This window comes from Calypte anna, chromosome 12 (assembly GCF_003957555.1).
Source record: "Calypte anna isolate BGI_N300 chromosome 12, bCalAnn1_v1.p, whole genome shotgun sequence".
NCBI classification, from domain to species: domain Eukaryota; kingdom Metazoa; phylum Chordata; class Aves; order Apodiformes; family Trochilidae; genus Calypte; species Calypte anna.
Genome location: NC_044258.1, coordinates 181,112 through 207,049, shown reverse-complemented (window position 1 = coordinate 207,049; position 25,938 = coordinate 181,112). Strand labels below are relative to the sequence as shown.

The 25,938-nt window shown below is 39.7% G+C and overlaps 1 protein-coding gene across 6 annotated transcripts in view; it reads right to left on the bottom strand.

The window, feature by feature from the left end:
• Positions 1-25,938, bottom strand: part of RAF1 (Raf-1 proto-oncogene, serine/threonine kinase) — a 75,792-nt gene that overhangs the window by 17,030 nt on the left and 32,824 nt on the right. Inside the window, exons 1-8 of one of the 6 annotated variants that reach the window (XM_030458585.1) lie at positions 25,799-25,931; positions 15,343-15,398; positions 7,217-7,432; positions 6,256-6,368; positions 5,131-5,233; positions 3,797-3,954; positions 2,745-2,843; positions 1,101-1,254 (exon numbers count right to left, since the gene is read on the bottom strand). In XM_030458585.1, coding sequence (XP_030314445.1) covers positions 1,101-1,254; positions 2,745-2,843; positions 3,797-3,954; positions 5,131-5,233; positions 6,256-6,368; positions 7,217-7,423 — 834 coding nt within the window. In that variant the 5' untranslated portion in view covers positions 7,424-7,432; positions 15,343-15,398; positions 25,799-25,931. Of the gene's footprint in view, positions 1-1,100; positions 1,255-2,744; positions 2,844-3,796; positions 3,955-5,130; positions 5,234-6,255; positions 6,369-7,216; positions 7,433-11,166; positions 11,225-15,342; positions 15,399-25,798; positions 25,932-25,938 lie in introns of those variants that run through there. The other 5 variants (XM_030458581.1, XM_030458582.1, XM_030458583.1 and 2 more) reach the window with 5 other exon arrangements.

Here is a 25,938-nt window from a genome sequence, read left to right as displayed (position 1 = left end):
GGTAACTCACATCCTCTTTCTTGAGTGCTTCATTACTTCTAGTGCCACAAAAAAAAAAAAAAAATTGTCAGCCAGGCTTCTGAAGCAGTAAAAAAGGCTGTAACCTAAGAAAACTGAAGAGAGGGGGAGGGTACCTTTCCCTATAAAACCCAGCTGACACACAGCTTCTAACAAAAAAAAGTTCCATGAGGATGCAGTGCACTTTTTTTCCCGTTCCCAGAGGACTTCTCTGGCATATTTCAGAGTCTTCATGTTTCATAGAAGTCTATAAACTACCAGCTGAAGATGCAAGTAATCTCAGCAGGCAAAGGCTTTTGGCAAAAAACCAGTGCTCAGCTGTCTCTGAGGTCCTGCAGCTCAGCACTGTCTTTCCAAGAGCCTTTCCTCCTCACCACTCCCTTGTTTTGTTAACCTTATCACAAAACAAAACAAAAAACACTTTCCAATTGACTTCAAAGAGTTGTCTCTTCAAAGAAAGCCTAAGGTAGGAAAAAACCCAAACAAACAGAACCCAAAAAACCCAAGAAAAAGGTGTTTGAAAGCAAGTAACAGCAGAAATATTCTCAGATACAGATGGCTTCAGCACACAAGCCCAGAATCAGAATCAGTTAATTCCACAGAGGTATAATACAAAACACATTGCCAGTAAGTTTTGACTTGATTATTTCAAGTCTGAGAACTACATCCAGACTTAAAGTACCTGCCGTCTGCTTTAAAATAAACATCAGCTCCCCAACAAATCTGGATTTTTACGTTAGAACAAACATTTTTAGAAGTGTCTAACAAGTATTTCTTCAGCAAAACTGAGGTTATTTGCTTTTCAGATCTCTGAAACTTGACTGTTATGCTCCCCCACATCTTCACAGCCACCAAAAAATCTACCTAGCACTACAGCAAAGTTGATAAATGAACTGTTAACTTTCTATGCAAATGTATCACCTATATATTTCACCACTCAGCCAGCTAAGGCAAACAGTAAGTAAATGACAGCAAAAAAAAAAAAAAAAAAAAAAAAAGGAAAACCAATCAGTGACTATTAGATGGCCAGTCATAATTTTAGTTTAACTTCATGTTATTGCTTCCCTTATTACCAAAATTACCTCAATGATCCGGCTGTCTACAGGCATTGTGGTGCTAACCATGTGGACATTTGGTGTGGATGTAGATCTCTGTCTTTGGGAAAGAGAGCCCTCGGAGGAAGGGTTGGATGTGTTGAATGTGAAGGCATGAGGTGTAGAATACCTGTGCTGGGAACTGAGAGAGAAAGAGACAGGGAAAGCTGTGGTTATTTTTGCCTCTCTAGCAATTGAAAAATACTGTTCAATGTAACCTGTCCAAAAGCAATATGCAAAGAATTCCAACCAAAGGAAAAAAAAAAAAAAAGGACTTACACACTAACTGAACTATTTGGTCAGCTGAATCGTTCCCAGTTTAACTCAGGAAATAGATTTTTAAAACTTGGAAGATCTTGTCAGCTCACATACTTATGTAGTGTGTTTAACATAAGTCTGTTTCTGGCATTATAGATTTTGTCACAGTTCACCTCAATCCCCAGCAAATCACATTTAATATACTGATAGAACACTGCTCTGCTGGATTAATTCAGGTCTGTGAAATTCAAACACACTGCTCATTTCAAGCCTGTTAAACACATAGCTTACGAGCCACTTTTGTTGCTAAGCTCTGAATTTGTAAAGGTTTGCAAGACTGTTCAATGGTTCATGCAGAACAGCCAGCAAGGAAGTCATGAAACCCAATACCAGTTAAAAGGAGGCCAACACTAAAATCCAGTTCAACAAACAGTTATAAATCACAGCTCAGGTCACTCAAACCTTATTCATCCCAAGTCACAGGAATACCTTAATTGAAATCAGCCAGCCTTTGCAAAAAGCTTAAAAACCTATCACATTAATAAGTCAATGTTCAACAACACTGGAAATAGAGTAAGATGGCAAAGAGAACACAAGATCAATCCCTGATGCAGTTCCCACTAAAATAAATAAATAAATACATAGAACCATTTGCAAGTCAGCTACACGCTCCGTGCCTCATTCCTGAGCAGGCCAAGATTTTTCAAAGGGGTGTAGAAAAAACAAAACATGGCCTGCCCTCTTCAGCCTCTAGAATTTCAAGGAAAAGAAGAGAGGCACAAATTAGGATCAGAAGACAGGCCCCTTTGAAAGGAAAGCCATTTTTATTCTAGCATTTAAAACTACAGAAACGTCCTCTTTGAGTCTCAGAATATTATTTAAGAGGAGCATATTTTCCCTTTTAACTCTCATCTGTCACTTCAACATTAGAATGTTATTTTAGTATATATATATATGCAAGCCATGCAAAACAAGTCACAAACTCTTAAGGCATACTACCTGATTAGATAAAATAAAGTTAATTCACAAAAATACCAGAGGGAACCTTGACTTTTCTTAGGCAGGAAAAAAAAAGATCTCCAGAAAAGTTTTAATACCTTGCCTTAAAATCTTAAAACTGAAAATGAAAAATATAAAATCCCAAATCAATGTTTGGATTGAATCTAAGAAGAAAGGATACTACGTAGCATCTATGATGAAGTGGTGGTGCCTTCTTGCACGTTTATCCCAACCTTCTATAAGATTGTTCTATTTTTTCAGGGCTTAGGGTTGTTTGGGGGATTTTTTTGTTGTTTGTTTTTTTTGTTTTCTTTTTTGTCTGTTTTGAAACAACTGTATTTCCCAAAGCAGAAGTGACAGGAAATACAAGCTTACCTAACAGGTATCCGGGAGACAGACTCCCGCATCCGTCTCATTGTCAAGGGAGGTAGTGCAGGGACACCACTGTCACTGATATTTGAATTTGGGAACAATCTGAAATATCAACAAAAACAATTACAATTTCAACTGCTACACTACCTCCTGTACAATGCTCTTTAAAAGCTGAAAATTTCAAGGGCTGTTTCCTTCCAGCATAGCTAACTTCATGAACACATTCCTATCTTCATGTAGTACTTTTCCTCTGGGCCTGGTGTGTCTTCAGACTCCCAGAGAAAATTTCTGCATGTTCTTTCTAAACTTAAGAGACACATCTTTTTTTACATCAGACTGCAAATTTTCCTGAAAGGGTACTCAACACCAAATTTTGGAAGTTCTGTAAAACTCAGGTAGCACCAAGTGGCACAAGTGACCCTCCAATCTAAAGACTAGACAGTACAAGAAAATGCATCATGACCAAGTTAAGTTATTAAAAAAATACAATCACTAAGTAAGACACATAAAGCAATTATGGGTTTTAATACTTTTGCATAAAAGGATTTTTTCTAACATAATGTTTTTGAAGATTTTATAATCAATGTTAGGAAAGTATTAGCCTTCATCAGTTTTCTCACCATTCCATGCACTTTCAACAGGCTGTCACAAGTTGTGGTAGTGCTGAACACCCATGCTTTCAACAGCTAAAAAACAGCTGAATCATAACCTTTTTTTCTTCTAACAGAAGTGTTACACAAGACAAACTATTACTCTGTTGAAACAGAGCACATTCTAGCAACTGCCTGATCATTCAAGATCTTCATTTCCTTGTCCCCAAAATACTAAAATTTACATGAAATGCATTTAAGATAAATGGCCTTCTTCACCTGGGAACAGACAATCATTGCTGGCTGTTTTATGAAATCAATACACAAATCTGTATATTGATAGAAGTGACTACACTTCCCAGCAACCCAGATTTATCTCTACGATAGGAGATTTAAAAAAAAAACAAAATTATGCTTGTCTGTCACAGAGAATTACTGCTGCTATAAAAAAGGAACAGTCCTTACAAGAGTTGCCTGATATTGCTCCAGTCGACACACATGGTTGGAACTTTAGTGCTGCAGTGTTCATGGAATTTATAACCACATGTCTGACACCGAAACCCATTTAACAGGAACTTCTGGCAGATGTCACAGAAAGCAAGCTTTAGAAATGTCTTCCGAGCCTAAAAAACACATGGAACAATTAATTCAAACTACCAGCTTCTCTTCATCAGCAGGGATTGACATCTTCAGGGCTTGGCAGAAATAAAGACCATGGTAAAATGTTATCAGTACTCACAAAGTGCTACTGAACGTAAAACCACACTTGGAAAGCTGACAAAGCCTTTGTTGATCTGATCATTAAGAAAAAAAAAAAAGGAAAAGTGTTCTGTGAAAAGCTCTACTTTGTGCCCAGTAAGGTGACAGTGCTGTGAGCCAAGAATTGGGGTTTTTTAACTTGGTTTTAGTATTACTAGGGAAGCGAAGGAGGATCAGATAGTAAGGATCAGCTCGTTATTTTTTTTACTAGTCAAAATGCTTGAATATTTATGAATAATATGGCAAGTAAGCTTCTGAAATGCTAAAAGAAGAAAAATATGAATCAAAGTGTTTCTTCCTTTAAGAATATACTGTGAGGAAGGCACAGAGTTTGAGCTTCTTCCAGATATGAAGAAAAATAGTTTTCTGGAAACAACTGCAAATTATATTAGCCCTTTGTAAAGAAAAAAAAAAAAAAAAAAAAGAAAAGAAAAGAAACATGTATTTTTTTGCTCTGAGAAAATAATCCATTTTTGAGGAAGAACTACAAGGCTTAAGTCTCCCATCGCCCCAAGAAACAGATTACAAGGCAGTATTAGCTCACAATCAAAACCAACATCATAATCTTGCAGAATTAAAAGCACCCCTGTACCTTCAGTACAATTACCAACAGTCCAATAAAGCTGTTGAACTTAGCCAGCCTTTTTTTGTCTGATGATGCAAGTTATCTCCCAGTTCTAGGTGTTAAAGACATTCTACCTTAATACAAGTTTCAGAAATATGTGTTTAAATAAGATAAAAATGGCAACAATCGACCTTCGAAGAAGAGCTGTGAGCTTTTAAAAGTCTCTAACACCTAGCAAAAATGAACAGAATTCTGGCATTTCAGTGCAAAGTGATATTTATGCAGTAAAACTTGTGGGGAGTAGGGGTGAAGGAATCAAATCATTAATTCTGAAATCCTCCCCTGTGTTTAGAAAGTCAAAAGGAACCTAATGTGAAAAACATTCTGTGTCTGCTTATGTGAAAAACATTCTGTATCTGATTATGTGGTTCAACTGGTACAATTTGCACCTAAATACAGAGGAGGAAAAGCTTACAAAATTGTGTGTGGTGAGTGGAACATGATCAAGAAAGTCCACTTGCAGTTCCTCTCCAATCAAGGAGGCAGCATCTGTATTCCAATCCAAACGCACTTTTTTTCTGAAAGAGATAATGGGAACAACAGAATTACTCAAGAGATAAGTCTGGCCTAGTCAGTGATCTATGTTTTGTGAGTTTTCTTGAGTAAACTGAAAACAAAGACAAAAAAACATGGCTAACCTCTTATAATGAGCCATAAAAGAAAGCCAGTGTCTTTCACTTTAAAAATTAGAAGCAACTTTGAAAGTAGAGCGATTCACCTCTTTGTCTCTTTATTTTTTAATGTGTAAGTCATTTAGATATACAGATTACTTGAAAGAAGACACCTAAAAGCTGTAATGAAGTCACAGAAATACCCTTATAAACAAAGCATAAGAAATATGAATGACAGACTTAGTGACATGAAAGCCAAATTATGTGCTTCAGCACTGAAGTTACTGGTGACCCCAGAATGGACTCAGTTACACAGAGATGTAAACCCACAAATGATTGCCTCATGACTGAGGCTTAAAAGAGCATTAAGCCCAAGCCTTACGAGGTGTGAAGTTAAATGTATTAACTCCATGAGATACCTTCACTCCCTCAGCTTTTATAGGAATCATTTGGTATTTAATAGCAGCATCCCCGGTCCTACAAAAAATAAGGAATATCTGAAGTGAGATTTACATCCAAACATTGAAAAGTTGTAGAGGAATGTAGAGCCTTAAAACTGAGCACACAAAGGAGATGTTTATTTCAGTTGGCTAAAGAGTCACTAGAGCACTGGAGACTACCAAACACAGGATTTCATCTGGAGTATGCCAAAAGCCTCTGAAAGATGCTACAAGCACTGAAGCGTACCCCTCAGTTCTGAGCATTCTTACTATTTAGCTTTAAAAGAAAATTTAAATTTTTAATACCCAGGAAGCTGAAGGAGTTGCCCCAGGGAAGGGTAAAGAAAGCAACATGGAAGTGTTCAACACCAAACTGCACTTTTAAAAGACACCAGCGAGAGGAAGAAAGCATGACTGCTGCCATTGTCAGAACCACAATTTGTACATTCTCGAGTTCAAAACTGCACATGTAACACTCCAGACTCTTACCCTTTAGGTTCTGTAAGAAGTCGAAAAACTGCACAGCATTCTGGCTGCAGACCTCTTACTTTTAGTGCCTTCATCAGACAGTCATGTAAAGTCATCCCATTTCGAACGTTTACCTGTGACCAAAGGAAAAAAAAAACAAAACAATTAAGTCAGCAATTGCAGAATTTAAATCTCTTTTTTCTCCTTTTCATAGGAAGCTCTGGTAAAAGTGCACAGTTGTTCACACTTGGAAGTTAATAAATAGATTAAAAAATTACTTGTATGATGTCCCAACAGACTGCTGTGCCTGCTGATTTAATTCACCACACCTTAAGCCAACCTGTCAGGCAGACAGGTGTTCTGCCACACTGTGTACTTCAACAAAGGGAGTTTTAGAACTTTAATAACTATTTTATAACTTTTCTATTTCTTCAAGTTACTAAGTTTCTGTAAAACAGGATTTGATACAGCACTCATACAAGTAGGTAGACTATAAAACCAACAGAAATGTAGGCAGAGTTACCCTCAGTCTAGAAAAAGGCTTACTTTATATCAGAGGGATCTTTGTGTAAGACTATTATTAGTATACTCAGCTTCAAGAAATCTAACAGAAGCCTTCTCTTGAGACATTTCAGTTCAGCTTTTACTGCCATACTCCACTGCAAGCATCCAAGAAAACAGTAACAAAAATTACTCCATGTTTTCCTTCAAGCATCATTGTTTAGGTCAGCCAGCTACTGCTTTTCAGAGTTAAATACATCAGCAAAGCATCTCGCTCATGTACACTGGGAAAATACAGAGAAACTGAGACAGAGAAACACAGCTTCTCAAAATGCAGCCACACTGCTTTAAGTCCTCAAGAATTAACAAATTGATGCCAACACAGTCACAGGAAGAGCTTCTGTGGAGCTCCAGGTACAGGTGGCAGTGTCAGCAGTGGGCACAGGACACCATTTCTGACCCACGGGTACTGCAGACTCACCACCGTGCGCTGCTTGTTGGGCAGGAACACCCGAATGGTGTTACTGGTTTTGGAAGTATCTGAGATTTTGCCATCATCAGATGCTCGGCGTTGGTAACCAAACTGCTGGACAATAGTAGGGGAAATACAGTTTGGGCCATCAAAGACAGAATCCTTGAGTCCAAAACCATTACTGATGGTCTTCCAAGCTCCCTGAATGTGCTCCATTGAGGTGGTCTAAGAAACAAAAATGGGGAGAGTCAGTGAAAACTGCAACATCCTTGTCTGTTAAGTGGTGCGCTCTCTGTCTGAGACTTCTGACCTCACAGCCTCTTCTGAAAGCATTTGAAAACTGCACTGCCTTCTCCCTTGTGACACAGTCAGCCTACACATCCATGGTAGAGTTCACCCACATCTGCAAAACTGGCCTGAGTCTTGGAATCACCTGACTTGCTGCACATTAACAGCTCATCAGTACTAAATGGGAGATTCCTCTTGAAGGAAGAGATTCCTCTTTACCATCATGTTAATTTAATTTAGATAATCAGGGCCTGAGGAGACTTCAGAAAGGTGCCCAGATGCTAGGTGCAGGCCAGAACAGTCCTGCAAGCCAGCTAAGGCATAAAATCATTAGCACAGAATTTACTGTTATGAAAAAGAAGCTCAACAAGAATTATAAAAGGCATTAATAGAAGAAATTCTCTTTTGTTTGGGGTTGTTTGGGTTATTTTGGGGGGAGAGGGTGGTTGATTTGGTTTGGGTTTTTTTTATATATACACTATTAGTATATAAAATACATAACATAGTATGAAAATGTATGTAGTATTAAAAAAAAGTCACCAAAAGCCTTCCAAATCTTTCCCCTCTCCCTGTTATGCTCAGTTACATTTCAGCATAAAACCTCTCCCAGTGCAGGGACATGAACTCCCTGCACCCTTTCAAATCAGCAAACAGTACTATTTTTGCACATTCAGGGACAAAGATAAAGGTAGCAGTATTTTTTCTTTTTTTTCCTCAGCTATCACTACTTCAGTGCAGCTTAACCCCAAATTATACTTCAAAGGCATCGTATTCGAAAGGAAACAAAAACAAAGTCTGAAACAGTTTTTGAACAGTAAACAGTGAAATGTACTCCTTGCTACATTGCCAAGTAGCCAAATATATTACCAAGTTTGGATTAAAAAACAAACAAACAAACAAAAGAACAGTGAAAATAGGCATGGTGTTTTTATTTCTTCCATAAAACTGCATCCTTCTATAAACATCATTTTCTCAATGCTTAGAAGTAGTCAGGCAAAAGCACATCTTTTGCCACATTATTAGACTGTTTCCAAATTCATCTTTAGTGCTTGTGCCTTCCTGCTTACCTCTATAATAAGGTAAAGAAATTTGCATTAAAGTTGCAAAGTCAAAAAGCAAATCAGTCAGGAAATACCAAAATAAAGATCTTCTAAGCATTCTTAATTCTGTCTCCTTACAATAAAGGCACTGAAAGACCTCCTCTGTTCCTCTAAAATTACTAACTAAATTAATGAATAATACATAATACATAACACCAAACACTCATTTCCTGAACATTTACTATCTACTGAAGTCCCATTTCATCTGTGGTCTTGTACCTCCACTGCTGAAAATTATTTAAGCCTTCCAATTACTGCCTCATGCCCTTTTGTGTAGCACCCATTCCTAACCCAAAACCACAGAAAAAAAACCAAAAGCAGCACCTCTTATCCCGAACATTCACATAGTTATGTCAGAGAAAAGATGACAGTGGTTAAATTAAAGACCTAAAGTAATGGAATTCATGGAAAAAAAGATCTCCAGTAGTGTTAAGTGTCCATCTCAGGCTGCCCAGAAGGGTAAGACTTGCAGAGTGTTTTCACTCACAGCACAACACAACACCAAAAATCCTTAGCTACATTTCTAAGTGCTTAACAGACCCAAACCCAGGTCTGGCCAGTAGCTAGAAAAAAAACATCTATCAGCAAACTTAAAGAAAAAGGTTTGGTTTGTATGAAGCACCTGGTCCAGCACAGTTCTGGGCCTCACAGACTCTGCTACAAAGGGATCTTTCCCTCAGTCCATGAACATTTCTTTCCCTGACAGCACACACATCATACCCAGATCCTTCAATCATTCTCCAGTAGATTTATTCTCCAGGCCCCTCACCAGCTTCATTGCCTCCTCTGCACTCCCTCCAGCACCTCAACACCTCTCTTAGATTGAGGTGCCCAGAACTGGACCCAATCCTCAAGGTGTAGAGGAGGAACTGCTCGTTGTCACCGCTGCTGTAAGCTGACAGCAGCCTCAGGCTGCAGCCCCTGGATTTAATACTCTGACATGCTGCCAATGTTTCCTGAAAAATTCAAGAGGAAACAGGAAAAAAAATTCAAAGCTTGCACCTTGACAAAAGCAAAGTTTCACACCAAAAAAGATGCTTCCCTGCCCTGTGTTGTCTTGTCCAAATATCAGAGGCTGACTACAGGCTGTAAAACAGCCTCCCAGAGATCCCAGAAACACACCTTGAGGTGGTTGTACACAGAAAAACATAAAGACAACAACTGCTACAGTCTGCTGTATTATGCATTCACACCCTTCTCTTTCCTAAGATCTTTGCCTCAAGTAAGTGCTGGAAATTCTCAACTGTGCATGTCTGGCCTCATCCTAGGGTAGGAGGTAAGGCCACCACTTCTGCCACCTTCTTGGCTGCAACTGATGATTGTCCCTCTGGCAGCTTGGGTGCCCTCACAAATGTCCAGTTCTTCTTCTGGAAAATGAAAGTGCTTCCTCACCTCAGCAGGCAAATTTAAAACACACCATCCTTAGCTCTTGTCCCTGCCCAAACTGAAGGCCACAGGTCTTACACACACACTTCTAGAAGGAAGGGAGAAGATGTGAAATAGCCAAAGATTTAAAAGTGGCCTGAAGATAGAGAGGTAGGGGAGAGCAAAGGGGAGTTCAGAAGATATTTGAAGCCTCTTGAGGAGCAGCAGGGAAGCCATGAGGAAAAGCTGTAAGGCTGCTCCTGGGGTCTGTGGTACAAGGGCCCATGGCTTGGAAGGTAGAGCTTGCTGAAGATACATCAGAAATCAAGTGTCCTGCTGCTGACTTTTGCAGTTGTTCAGAGGCAACCCACACCTGGGATGAGAGGACGCTCCAGCTCCACAGAAATACCTCTGCACTCTCAGGCCAAGAAGAGATGAATGTTTTGATACTGCCTGGGCAGCCCCTGGACATGTTTGCTTCTCAAACCTACTCCTTATTTCAAATCATTATCATGGAAGAATAGAGAGAGTCAGAAAAACTGCTTCTTAAAAAGTAATTCAGTAATTATTTACACTTTTCCTCAGCCCTCTTGTGTAAAGAGAGCTACCCTAAGAAAGAGAAAACAATAAAATAAATATACATATACAAAAACTTTGAACTTCAACAGCTCACTGCATATAGATATGAAATAAGGGAATTAGCATGGCCATTCATCAGCTCTGAAATGATTTTTTAAAAATGTAATAAATAACACTGCACATACATACATGGTTTCTAGTTGGGTCCACTGAGCACAGAAGCAAACACAACAGACACACTATTGCACAGGATAGAGGGTGGCTGCTTTTTGGTCACCTTATCAGAGAGATAAGAGTGCACAGCCCAGCTTTCCTTTCAGTGCCCCACAGCCTCTGCCCTACCACTGCTTTGTTTATTCATTTTGGGTCATTTGCTCCAACCAATATTTGATGAAAGTCATTCCTACTGAAACTAAATTGATTTTCTCCAACTCTCCCAAGATCTACCCCAACTCACTCCAGTGAAAAGATGGCTGATATCCTTTAAAGATAAATTTAGGTTAGAATAAAGGAGGGAAGATTTCACAGTGATGGCTTCATACATACATGATTCTCAGTTTGTCTACTCCAGAAAAAATAGTATTTCTTCCTTTAAATGAGTTACAGGCACGTAAACAAAATTGTTACCTGATATTAGATTTATGTTTGTGCCATGCTCAAATAATCCATTGCCAGTTGAATGTTTTCATACAAGTTTTTAAAATCTTTCTTCCTGCAGCTCTTCACTCCCATGAAAATCACTTCAAACAGTTTGTCTACAACTGAAAAACAGCAACAGCAGCTTTCAAAGAATATTTTCAGATAGTAAAAAAATAGTAGATCAGTCTTCTTGTAGATAAAGTAGGTTAAGTACTGCTGGGAAATGGATACTGACTTGTTTCTTATTGAACATTCAATCTGAGCAGAAAAAAAATCTCTCATACCCCACCTGTAAGTTGTACTGCCCACTGTGGCCAAGACTGCATTTCAATTAATGCTTTTTGCATAATTACAGATTTTGACAGCATTTGAACAAGCATTAAAACCAAATCCTCAACAGTTATGCAATGTGCACACTGACAGTAACAAATTCCTGGAGAACATTCACTCATATTCATTCACTCAGATCTACTCAGATCAAATACTCATTCATACAGATCCAAAATATCCTTTACGTTGTTGTAATTTTCTTCATGACTAGTAAAGAGTATTTAGTATGAACTGTTGAAAATTTCAGTCTCTCTCTCCCTTAAAGAATGCTTCCAGAATACTGTAAGGAAGTAGCCTGAAAGTCGGCAGGATACCCAAGCCCTCACTACAAACTTTAGATGCCTTGCCCCTTCCTTTATTTCTGAAACAAACACCAAAAGCTTTTTTTAAAAAAAAAAAAAAAAAAAGAAAATACATTTCCCTCTCCTAACACACACATGCTGCCTTTTTTACCCACATGAACAACTAATAGTGACACTCACATTTCATGAGATACATATAGACAAAGACAACACCACAAAGAACCAGAATCCCTTTCAATATTATCACTTTTGTCAGAAAATGCAGGCTTTAAAAGCTGCTTATAAGGAAAGTTTTCATCTCTGACACTAAAAGATCAATCATTCATTTAACTGTGGTCTTTTCTCATTCTTACCTGACTGAATATTGCATGGGTGACCAGTTGTCTGGGAGAAAAAAAGAAACCCACTCCACATATCTACTGTGATATACAGCAGTGTTTTTTAAAAGTAGCTTTTCATAGGAGTGGAAGATAAATTGGAGCCATTACTGTATCAATAAATAAAGCTATGACCAATGTAAACATAAATGAAGGGCATGAACTGGGGCCAGCCAAACAATTCAAGTTGATCTGTCACACATTTGCAAGGTCAGGATTTTCCCTTCATTTTAAGAGATTGATGCCAAAAAGCAAGCTCCCCCCTAATAAAAGTGAGAAACAAAATTAAACATTAACAGAAAGAAATGTTATTGTTTAGGAAAAAACAAAACAAAACACAACCCAAACATCAAGCAACAAAAAAACCCCAACACCTAAAGATTACACATCACTTCTGCCTCAGCTTTTCTGACCTTAGAAGTATCTTTTCTCACTTTTTTCTCTATTTCTCTGAACCACTCATTTCTTATTTACTGCTTCAGCCATTATGCTGCTATCTAAAGGATTTAAGGAAAAAACCCAACATTGGTTTTCCAACAATGAGGCTCTACAGGAAGGAGGGCACACAGAACACAGCTCTCTGTCTGACACACTTACAGACTGATGAATCCATTGCAAGATTTCTCTATTTAAGAGTAAATTTCAAGAGTAAAACTTTGGTTATTAAGCAAAAACCAAGTCTCTGGTTAGCACACATTTGTCACCAAAAGCATCAGCACCTTTGGCTACTCTGTGCCTGCTCTCCTCTAGCCCAGCTCCAGGCTACTCCTCCTCACCCATTTTTAGAAAGATCTTGTTTGGGTTGTCCTCTCCACACTGATCATTCCTGTGACAGTGACCCATTTCTTTCATTCAACATGAAATTTCTGTCAAGTTCAAACACAGAGCTCTACAAGTTGCCCTACAAAACCTGAATTCCTTCAGAAACAGAAGCTCTGAACATTCTGGTTGTGTGTAAAAGAGCACAAGGGGATAAGGAAACCAAACCCTCCCCTTTCCCAAAGGAAAAAAGCAATCCCAGGGAAAAGAAAATACAGCAGGTGTTAAGCACTCATTCAAAACCATTTTTTAATTTATGTTAACTACTGCTGCTGAACTTATGTAGATTTAGAAAAAGGTATAAAAAATTGCTATTAAAACAGCTACAAAAAAAAAAAGGCAGACAAGGAAAGTACACAAAATTTGCACACACATTTTGTAAGTTTTGCTAACAAAGTACCACAGCTCTGTCATGGAGTCAAACCTCTACTGTCTTCAATATAATAATTAATAACTTTCATCTTATAATCAAAATAAATACTGAGGGGTGCTCTCTCAATGTTGTACATGTGTTCTTTTAACATTACGAAGACTACAAAGTTGAAGTGCTATTTCAGGCATCCTCATTTTTTAATTTAGTAAATTAGAATGCATTATTAGAAAGAAAAGTCATACCAAACACTCCTTTCTTATATATGATTGTATCAAAACCACATAATATGGCACTCTGGTCACTATCAGATGACTTGTCTCTTCACCATAATGTTAAATTCACCACAGAAGAGTACTCCAAATAAAGATCCATGAGCCAAAAAACATCTCAGACAAGCATTTTTCCCCCCCCCCAAGTCTTTCTACCAACTCTACATCCATTCTCAGACACATGCCTATTTGCATTCTCAGCTTGCTCATGCATGAATTGTTTCAAGTATAGATGAAAGCCCCAAACTGTGTTTACAGTTGCCTGGAACTCATCCACTTTACAGCAAGGATAAAAAAGTTACTCAAATGTCAGCAATCCATGAAATGCCTTTCCCACACAAGTTTTCAAGGATTAAACAAAAGTGACTGGGAATCTCAGCACAAAGAATTAGTGGCTCTGTCCTCCCTCAGTTGCACGTCCTAGATGAAGTAAGACTGAGGACAGCACCACTGAGAACACAAAAGTCTTTAAAGTGACCTCAGCTTTGTTGAAAAAGAAGAGGGCTTGAGGTGAGGAGTGCTGGGAGCTCCTAACTGTGCAGTCCAGCACTCCTGAAATACCCTGGAAAAACAGCAGGCAATGAGACAGACCAGGATGCAACCATCCAGCTAATTCAAGTGTGAGATGATATCTGTAGTCACTCAGGGCAGCTTTAAACCAATAAATTGAGTTTATTCAATGTAGCTGGTCCAGGAGTGCCCCCAAGAGTTCAGTTCTGCAGCTCCCAGAGCCTGGGCATGGAATCAACCTACAGATCAGGGTGGGGGGAGCAGCAGAGAACAGGGGCCATAACACCAAAAATGTTTGGAAGGGACCTTGAGGTATTTTTCTGTGTGAAGACACAACAAATGATTCTCCCTTATATTTATAATAAAGTGCACCTGGGAAAAGTTGAACTTGTGCTTTCACAACATGAACTAAATCTAACATGATATTGAAGTATTTTGGTTACAAGCGGCTCTGCTAGTTTATTTTGATGTTTCCTATGCTGTTACTTGTAAAGAAGCCTGCATAAAATGGCAAATATAACCTGAACATAATTAGAAAATAAAAACCACACACAAGCAAAATTACTTTGTCAAACATTTACTTCCTTGAGTGCCACCAAAAATAAGTTATACTTCATTTTAACTCCATCTCATATTATCTTACTACCCATGAAATACAGCTCTGGTTTGGGTGGGCTTTTATTTATTTAACAAAGTGAGACTTTCTGTTTCAGAGGTAAAAATCACAGAAAAGAAAAAAGAAAAAAACCTCAACAACCATAAAGTCAGATAAAGTCACAGACAGGATTTACATTAGGTCTGGATTATTTGCAACAGAGCTGTAGTTGTGTGGAAAGAAAAGTGCTATTTGTAGAAGATAGGCAAATATCAAGATCTAAAGTTCTAAACTGAGGAAGGTCTTTCCCCCTGCAAAGTAAATATCCCTGCAGACTAGAACTAAAGTAGGGCTTTGAGTTAAACATCCACTTCTGATAAAGCAAATGCTGAAACAACTGTAAGTATCATGGAATCACTTTCCATGGAATTGCTCAAAAACAAAAAGCAATTTTTAGTAGCAGTGAAGGAGTACAAGTACAGAGCTTGGGTGTGCTGAGCTTCTCTTTCCCCAGGACAGACCCAGAGACCTCAGAAGAAAGAATGGAGCAGGGTAAGAAGGAAGACAAGCAGAGAAAGTGATTTTATACCTTTAGTTTTCCTTTAGGTGAATGAAGTCCTATGACAAAAGGATGAAGTACATCATCTGTGGAAGGTAACACAAAAACATTAGATATTTACTGTTTTAATAGACAATACACATGCAAAACATAGCAAATTTATTTATTTTAAATTATATCAGCAGTAGAGTTAACCTACCATCTATCCCCATCTATTTTTGGGGATTTCAGGTTCTTCTAGCCTTTTGCCACTTTATGCAACATTTCAGTGTAAGGAGATGCACTGTGTAAAGCCAGACTGTATGATAACCAAATGCTGCTCCCACATCATCTCATTCTTATTCAAGAACACCAAAAATCTCTTGCAAAGAGCAAGTCACTAAAGTAAAAATTAGGTTCAAGCTGAATACTTTCTTCTTATATACCAGTTCCTTCCCTGCACACAGAAACACCTTGCTGACTCACAAATGTTATGACAAATCTTGAGTCCAAACCAAACAAACAAAAAAGGAAGTACCAAGAAGCTAAGTCTCTGTATTCTGCATATAAGGGTTGCCTCTAAGAGCAAGAATTATGCCAGGGGAGCTGAAGAAATCTTGACTGGAACCTCAGATTAAAGTGCAAGTGAAATATACACAAATATTCACCAGACAGTAAATGTGTAAAATGCTTTCTTACCCACATTCCCACCCTAATTAGCAGCTCCTCAAACAACCCCATGAAGAAATGATTAGGGAAGGCAAAAATCAGAGTCACTGGGGCTGGAAGGGAGAGATTGAGATTGCTGCCTTCCAACCCTTGTTCCAGCAGTGTCAGCAGAGTGCTCACAACCACATCACTTGGGGTTGTGATTGTACCCACAAATACACACTCCACAGCCTCACTCTGCAACCTCTTCCAGTGTTTGCCCAAGCTCAAAGTTAAAAAACAAGAGGAAGGTGCTTTCTGATGTTCAGGTGGATATTCATTTGCTTTAGCTTGTGCTTTATGCCCCTTGTGCTGCCACCAGAACTCTGGTGTCCTCTTCATCCCCTCCCACCAGTGAATTTATACACACCAGGAAGAGTCCCTGCAAAGCTTTCTCTTCTTCAGGCTGAACAGCAAAAGACAGCCAGTAAATGACATATTTAGGAATTAATCCACACTTAATCAATGGGTGTTGTTGTTTATTTTTGACAGATTACACTACTAAGGAGTAAGGTGTGAAAAGTGATGTGAACAGGAAGTATGGGGGGGGTTTGAAGCAGAAAAAAAGCAAGGAAAACCAAGACCACTGGAAGAACCATGAGAATAAACAGAGAATCAGAGAAAGAAAACCTCATGAGAACAAATACAGTCATGGGGGTGTAGGGGGAAGTGCTGGATTTTTGTTGTTTGTGGGGAGGTGTTGGGGGGGTTTTTTGGTTTTGTTTCTTTTTCTAAATAACTAGGTTGACCATCAGCAAACTGGTAAAAACAAGAATACAGTTATGCTCCTCACATTTAGCTGAGAGGTAAAGAGATTTGTCAAGTCCAGTGCCTGAGGAAACCAAGAGCTAGGAACTGAACTGAAATAGTGTGGGACAAATTTTAAGAGTATTAATCCAGTTACTACAACTGCATGATTGATGAAAAAAAGGAGAGAAAACCAGTAGAGGTTTTAGATACTGAAAACCTAAAACATTTTTATTGTAAAATCAGCCAGAAAGAAATGGAATCTCCTATCCAAATCAAGAAATCATAACTAAAGCAAATGTGATGGGTGAAGAAGCAGGTACATATTTCTACCTACAAAGTAATAGCTGTGAGGGAACAAAAATCCTGTATTTTTCTGACACATCTGAGATAAACAAGCTTCAAAAATCAGTAAGTACATTTGCTAATCCCTTATGAGGAGTGATTGAGGGTGTTGGAGCTGTATAGTCTGGGAAAACAGAGGTTGAAGGGAGACCTTCTCACTCTTCACAAATACCTAGGAGGTTGTTATGAGGGGAGTTGGTCTCTTCTCACTGATGACAGATGCCAGGACAAGGGGAAATGGCTTCAAGCTGTAGCAGGGGAGATTTAGGTTGGATACCAGGAGAAATTTCTTTACAGAAAGGGTTTTTAAGAACTGGAACAGGCTCCCCAGGGAGGTGTTTGAGTCTCCATTCCTGAATGTGTTTAAAATCACCTGGATGTGGTGCTTGGGGACATGGTCAAGTGATGGCTCATCAGGAACAGGGTAACAGGCTTAGGACAAGGCTAGACTCAATGATCTTGAAGGTGTTTTTTCCAGCCTCAGCAATTCTGTGAACTGGCAACAAGGAGGATTTAAGAAGCAAGGGTGTTGACAAAAACAGATGTTAAATTAAATTAAATTAAATCTCCATTAAATCTGAGAACTTGAATTGTTCACCTAAGACAAAGGCCAAAAAAAAAAAAAAAAAATTTTCAACTACAAATATACACCTCATGGCACAAATAGCCAGGACAAGAGTTTTGACACAACCCGTTTCAAAATGATAGGTTTGTGTTTCAGGGCTGTCAAGTCACTTTTGAACTAGATGCTGATGGCTTTAGAAAACAGACCTGGGTGATACTATATTTAAGAACAGGTAATCATGAATGTTGAGACATTTCAGCACTCTCATATATGTCTGTGTATGACATCCTACTTGTGATACTTCTACAACTGAACCCCAGGGTTACACCACCATGGTATTCTTGCTGTTTCCACTAGTTCTCACTGCAATTAGTTTGGTAGATACAGCACTCTGTTGAAGATCTATTCCCCCAAAAAGGTATTACATTCATTTTCTATTATGTGAAGGAAGCACCAGCTTAAAATTTAATTAAAGCCAGCTAGGCATTTTAGAAGTTATGACAAAAGACCTCCTGCTACACTTACTCTTGGGCTACACTGTTAATTCCCTGTCTTTAAAAATCCCATTGTCTATTTAAAGTCACCACATGAGAAACTCAGAAAGACAAAACACTCAATATACAAAGGAAACCCTAATTTAAAAAAAACCCTTCTGCCAGACATAAAATATGCAAACAAAAGTGAAAGAATCTCTTACAGTTACAGCCACAGCATTATTTGAGGTGACCTAAGAAAAAATATTTTTAGATCTTAAGACAATTTAAGTCTCAGTTTGCCTGATAATTTTATTGAACATTTTCTGCAGAGCATACAGCACTGGTGTAAAACAAAGTAACTCCAGGTACTGTCCTGTAATTTAACATCACAAGGGCAGATCTTACTGGAACAGGTAAAAATAGCCCTAGTGAACATGCCAAAGGAGAGTCTTTCCACTATATGGCCAGTGCTTAGATTGCAACATCAGCTGGCTCTCTTTTTATAACCTCTTGATTGCCAGTGAACAAGTTACACAGACAACTTAAAAGGGTTGAGAAACCTAAGAGTAAACTCTGGAACTCACTTTCAGCTCCAATCAATTCACTGTATCACTCTGACACAAACACTTTGTTTCAGCATGCTATTATTGCTTGTGTAAGCTTTATACTTGCTCCTAAAGCGTTTAACACAGCTGAATGATGTAATTCAGAATACAGTTTATTTTTTGTCAAATGTCAGCATAAAATCAGAGGCTTGCACACTTGCTTGTTTCTTTTGGCTGCCACACACTCTGGAAGCAACTTAACTTACTACATTTTCCTGCATGTGCCATCTCCAATGAACCAGTCTTGGCCCACTTCTGCAACCCCCTCCACTCCAACCACCCTGGCACCTGAACTCCAGGTGGGGTTTCCACCATGTTTCTGCATCAAGATAACACCAGTCATAATGCAGATGCTTGGAATTCTCAGAGCAGTGATCAAACTGAGGCAGAACTGTTGTTTTGCTAGAAGAAATACACGCTTCATCGCCAGCAGCTTGACTTATGATGACTGAAATTGCTTAGCTTTCTAATTAGGTACAAGGGAAACCAGTATTCTCCCAGCTTCAACACCACAAACAGGTTTGTGCCTGCTCATGCCTCCAGATTGGTATTGATTGGACACAGCTTTCAGAAGTTAATTGGAGAGGGAGATAGGGAGGGAAAAGCAAGCCATAAAAAAAGTAAGACATCACTTAGCTTGCAGTTACTATTACATTTTCTTCCCTTGGTCTAAGAAAAACTAAATGGTCATCAACTTTGTTAACTTTCAAGTTTGAAAGTGCTCCTACAGCCAAAAATATGGTTCTTATTTGCACACAGTGGGCCCAGTACTGTGTGTCAGTATGAAGAAATATACACAGCTCTCATGCAAATTCAAAAGCACAATTTAAGACACATTTGCCATGCTTAATGCATGAGGTTAACAATAAAAAAAAAAACAAACTCATAAAATTATAACAGAGAAGACTTGTCCAAATATAAAAAATTATTAAAAAGAAAAAGTAAAAGCAAGGTATTTTAATAGTCTTATGAAATAGATTAGACCTGAACAAAATCAAATTCTGTCAGAAATTATCAAAATAAGGAAAGCATTTTCCTGACATTAATCTTGGCATCAACAAGTGCTAGATGAAGTCTGAACTTCTGGAATTCTAATAAAAAGGGTTTCTAGAATCTGAACTTAGGAGTCATATCGTACATCAGCTTTCACTTAGAACAAAATTTCTGAAACAAAGTTTAAAAACAAAAATAAAATTCAAGTTGTTACTATATATGAAATACATTTTTTCAACTGGAAGCTAGAGAAGTTACAGACTTTTTCATCCTCACATCCAGTGGAATTACAATCTATTTTGCTTTTTGTTTACAAGAATTGCATAAAAGTGGTATTTTCCCATGCAGCTCATTTGGGAACAGGATACCCAGCTTGTTTGCTTGTTTTGGGTAGCAATAAATTCGGAATTTTTAAAAGTTGTTATATTAACTAGTATTTTTTCTTCCAGCAACACTGCCACCTCCCAGCCTAATGGTCCTCCTCACATTTGCTCTACTCCTTTGCAGGACTATCCCTGTGTTCCTACATTTCTGTAATAATTCCATGCAACTGAAAGGCAACAAATCTACCTTCACCTGTTTCATTTCTGCTCCCTTCAGTTTCAACATGAAACTCTTCTGTAAAATCTCACATATAGTTTCACGTACACAAGGAAAATTATAGAATAAAGCTAAAAGAATGCCAATATACTTGTTTGTCCAATAAGCAGTTACAGTGCAGGAGACACACAGGTAATAAGAGAGTAAAGAGAGAGCAGTGCCTGAATGTTAACAGGAAGAAAAGACAATGCCCAGACTTTGAGCAAGCACTGTTACATGATTGAGAAAAGTAAAAAAAAAAAAAGTGGAATATGGAAGAACCAGCTCAAATGATGGGCAAGAGTTGGCAGGGACCTACACTGGAAAAAAACTACCAGGGCAATATAAATTACAGAAATAGCAAAGGGAAGAGGAGACCTATATGAAAGCTTCCCAGTTGATACCTCCATGTGAGCCCTACAAAGGCATCAAGGGCATTTTTCTTCTCTTTGCACACTACCTTGCATCTCCCCCTTTCTGTCTCTGTGTTCCTAAAGGTGTTCCTAAAACATTCACCTTCGAAACTCCAGCTTGTTCTGTAGAGAAAAAAAAAATCTCTAACAGAAGACTATCATGGGGGTTCTGAGACTTCTTTTTTAAAGTCTAAACCTCTGAGCCAGCTTTAATTAATACGGTTAACCCCACACCACACCCAGCTGCAAGTTAGTGAAGCAACCTCCCTCCAGCTTCTGAACTAAAAATATATGAGATGGCTCAACTGCTCTTAACCAATACTACGTATTTCAATTGGAATGCAATATTCATTAACACCCTTTTGTCAGCTGTTGGTCAGAAATGAAATATTTTAGGGTCAAACGAATAGCAAGTATGCCATGGAAGCTGGAATCTGAAATGAAGCACTGTAGGGCAGCAGTAACACTACAGTAATCGCCCCAACATCTGCAGAGAGCCACAACACAGCAAGTGAAATGATGCCACAGAGCAATGAAACCCAGAGCAACAACAACATAAAAAGGGGCTTGTATCAGAAGAGCTGGAGATACAGGTCCCATTTGCAGATTTCCAGATAGTGCAAAGAAAACAAGGCAGAGTCATTTACACACTCACCACATGCACAGCTTATTTGCAAGGCAGTTCCAAAACTCTTTTGCCTGAAGTGAAAGCCCAGTCAGCTTTGACTTAACTGTGCTACTGCTTTGCTTCATTTCTGTGAGTGTAAAGGGAACACACAGAGACAAACTACACAACACAGACAACAACTGCAGACAAATCCAATGACCTGCATTTGCCACCCTGTTGCCCTATCGCAATCCAGAGGTTTTTTTGCATTACAATTTCAGGCTGTCATTCCCCATAAGTAAGCAAAAATCTCTGGAATATATATAATTCCATCCCACTTACTTAACACTCTGAAAAAAGGATGCTCACGTGAACATTCTATTTATTATTTATCAGTTGTGATTCTTAGCACCCAAAGTCCATCAAGAAAATCCTTTCCTCATTTACAAATTAGTCAAGAACACAGCTTTGTTTATCCTCATCTACTGCATGCATTGCAGCATTGCAGCAGACAAGATGACCATAGTCTATTAAACTGCAAAAGGTCAGTACACACTGCTGCAATAAAATCAACTTTGTGTGGAACAGATGACATTTATAGTACAAACACAAAATTCAAGTCACTAAATGTGCCCCAGCTGCTTTTCAAAGCAAAATTGTTGCTGACAAAAAATAGTCCACGCATCAAAAGCCAATAGAGCACTGAAAATTATTCACAGAACTTTGTCTGAAACAGGCTTTCTTTTCAGAAAAACTAGGAATGACACTAAATATGTATCCGGATTACCCAAGCAGAAAGCCATGCAGAGTAAACTGTATCTGCTCAGGGCTGTCTTCAAACTCATGAGCTAATGCATGCTCACTGCTAAAATTCCTAGTTAATTTGTCATAAAGCTAACATTTTTACCTGCTAGCTTTATGACAAATAGTTACATCAGCTCCCCTTTCAATTTCTTGCATAAGAAATTACACAAAATCAATCAAAAGCAGTGCAATGCAGACGTAACTGAATCTGTTTGTCTGCAAATTAAACATGTGAAACTTGTTTTTAAATTCCCGTGCTTCAAATTTTAGTTAAGTCCTAAGTTTAATCTTACTTTGTCTATTTTTGTTACTTCCCCAAATAAAAGTAATTTTGACTCCTGCAACGTGGTGTTTTCAGAAAGGTTCATTTCTATTTATTTTCGCAGTTACAGTCTTTAGATTTCTCCATTGTTAAGTTAGAAGACAGAGAAGAAATCCACTTCTTAGAAAACAATCATCCTTTTCAATTACTCATTTGTTGCAAGCTGAATTTACACTGAAGTTTTGGAAATCCCACTGCCCAAAGCCATGTTACCCTTGTTTCCCAGGCAACTGGTCTTACCTGCTCATGCCACCCAACTGTCCCATTGCCTCTCCTCCAGAAGCTTTTGGCCATATTGGCTTAGTCCAACTAAACACTTAGGTAGAGGTCTCAAGGACATGAAATCACTGCAGGAGTACAGAACGATCCTTTGCTCTCCAGGCAGGAGACACAGCCCCAAGTTCTGGAGCAGCACATCACCACCTGAGGACACCACACCAGGAGCAAACCCCACCTCTGGCCCAGCCAGCAGCCCCAGGAGGTGGGCAAGAAGATAAGAAGCGAGGGAGAAGAGGAGAAAAAACATCTGGAGAGGGTTTTAAGCAAAGCAACAGCAAAGATGGGGAAGCAAAGGGTGCCAGAAGTATTAGAGATGTGTGGCAAAGGGAATGTCTGAAGGGGCCATGGAAGAGAAAGACCATCTGTGTGCAGCAGGGATGATCAGAAACCCAAACACAGGTCCACAATCAACATTCTGAGTTGGTTCATTTGCACAACTTCATTAAGAACATGAAAAGAATTCTGTATCCCTAACACAGAAGCCAATTTGTCAGCACAAGCCCTGCATTTGAAGCTAAATGATTGCAAGACTGACTGACACACAGCAACTCAAACCCACAGCTTTGGGTTCCCATCTCCAATGGAAGTTTTACACTCAACAGCTTTCATCATCTCAATATAATTTGTTTTCAAAGACAGAAAACAAGGAAAACTTGTTTTTTCCTCAACTCCTGGTTTCCCAACAGTGAAGGAGCCAAAAAAATAAACTAGGGAGAGGTGGGGGTAGATGTCCCAGAAGAAACTAGTGCTGATTTAGCATACAAAGAAGTGCTGACCAATGATTTCCGTGGGTCATGTTTGTGGTTTATAAAATACAAGTTATTTTAATAAATTGTAGTAAATTTAGGCCCTGAGACAGCAGTAACTTCATCTGTAATTTGAATAATTTTGCTGTTGTTCAAGAACAAAAAATGGAAATTTTTATGTATACGTCAATGACATTCAGCTGAAAAAAATACAAAGTTTGATCTGTTCTTCAGAAAAAAAAAAAAAATCTGTATTTTCTCTGGTAGTTCCAGATTTTCTTTCAAAGCAGGTTAGTCAGCAGTGTTGCACAATAAGTTGTCCAGTCCTGAAGATACTAAGTATGGCAACAAACCATATGAAAAACACATTCCAGATTTCCAAAAGCACTACTGCTCCAACCCAAGCAAGTCAGTTCACACCTGATTTAATAATCTAAGATGAAACTGCTTACCATATTAATCAGTCATCCACTGCACAAACATTTATACAGATCTATACCTTTTTTATGATTAACTGTAGCCTTAGGGTTTAGCCACAGAAAATATTCATTAAGACAAACTAAATTAAAGCCACTTCCACTCTGAATGGGTGTCCACAGAACAGATCTAACTGAACAGTTTGAAATTAACTCTCACATTCACCAGTTCAATCTTTCCTTCTGCACCAACACTGTAGACATGTCCTAAAGGAAAAGCATAAAAAGCATAACCATTCAAATTATATCCTAGTTTTACCCAATGCAGAGACCCTTTAGGCAATATTTGGAGCTGAGCTTTTCTAAAGCATTAAAATAAAGGACATTTTAAGTAGTTTGTACAAAAGTATTTTCAAATGTTTTAAGCTGGCTTTAGCTTTTAAAGAATCTTAGTTTTATCCCATTGCAGACCTTCCTTGAAATGCATCCCTACAGCAACCTACAACTGCACCCTGAATGCACATCATGCTGTAGCAATTCCACTACAACTGGTTTTGAGGTCTCATTGTCCCAGGTAAGGTCTCTACGTTTATGGATGTCACTTGAAGGCTAAAGAAAGGGTAAAAAAACAAAAAACAAACAAACAAAAACAAAACTCAAAAAACAAACCACAAAAAAACCCTCTACACCAATTATTTAGCTTGACATAAGCAAGACAAATAATGGCCAAGTGACGTGCTGCTTTTAGCAGAGGCAGGTTACTGGTGTGTACTTTTAGGCTGTAGATAAGAGTCCAGAAGCTGCACAATCCTCCAGCTCTGGCTCTGCACTAGCACCATTTACACATGGCAAGGTGGTAACAGTTTAGAAGAAACTGGGAAAACAAAAGACTCTTACTCCAGTTTTCAAGTCTATATATATGTATATATATATAGTTGTATTTAAAGCTGAATCTGAGTCAGAAACATCAAACATCAAGCAAGCAGCTCAGGCTGAAGAACGCCTGAGCAGAACGCACTCAGTTCTGCTGCTCCAACTCCAAGGCATTTTCCGCTCCCGGCCCATCAGACCGGAGCGAGGGAGTCCCCGCGGAGGCACGGGAGGGACAAAGCTCTAGCAGCCAAGCGGAGATCCAAGGAGGCCGCTGAAGCAGAGCCACCCCTGGGCATTCCCCCCCTCTCCTCCCCTCCCCTTCCCGACCAGGCACCGTTCCAGGTGCTCGTTCCTGGATGCCCGCTGCCCATCCCAGCACCGGGCCAGGCCGGGCGGTGCGGCTGCCCCAGCCCCGGGGCGGACCCTTCTCGGTCGCGCATCCCCCCGCCAGTCCCCGGGCTGGGCGCGAGTACTGAATGCACACCCTGCACACCTTACACACCTCTCACCTGACCTGCCGCGGGTCTCACAAAACCCCCTCCGCCCCGTCCCGGCCTTTGGTGGGTTTTTTTGCTTGGATTTTTTTTGGCACTTTCCCCGCTCGCCGGGCCGGGCCGCCGCGGCCATCTCCTCTCCCAAGGCGGGAGTCCCGGCCCGGGCCCCGCGGCACGGACGCCCACTCCGGCTGCGGCGGGGAGGAGGAGGCGCGCAGCGGCTGATCCGACCGCAAAGGGCTCCGCGAAGAGCCGCAACCCGCGGGTACGGAGACGGCCGATTCCCCCTCCTCCTTCCTCCCTCCCCCGGTCCCTGTCAGGGGCGAGCGGCCGCCATCCCCCGCCCCACTTTCCCTCACGGTGGAGGCGGCGGCCGCGTCAGTGCACCCGGGGCTGAAGCCGCCGCTGGGAGCAGCCGGCGCCGCTCTAGGCACCGCAGAAGGGAGAGCCGAAGAGAAAAAGGAGAAGGGGGAGCCCTTTTCTCCCCGTTCCCTGCCGTGTCCTCTGCCTCTCACCAGCCCAACGCCGCTCCTACCTATGTCACTGCCTCCCGCCGGCTCCCTCCAGGCTCTCGTCCCACTCGGCGCCGTTCGTTCCGTTCCTCATCTAAAATGGCGGCCTCACACTCAGCCAGACATTTATCCTCCGCCCATCGACCCCTCGGCACTCGGCTCC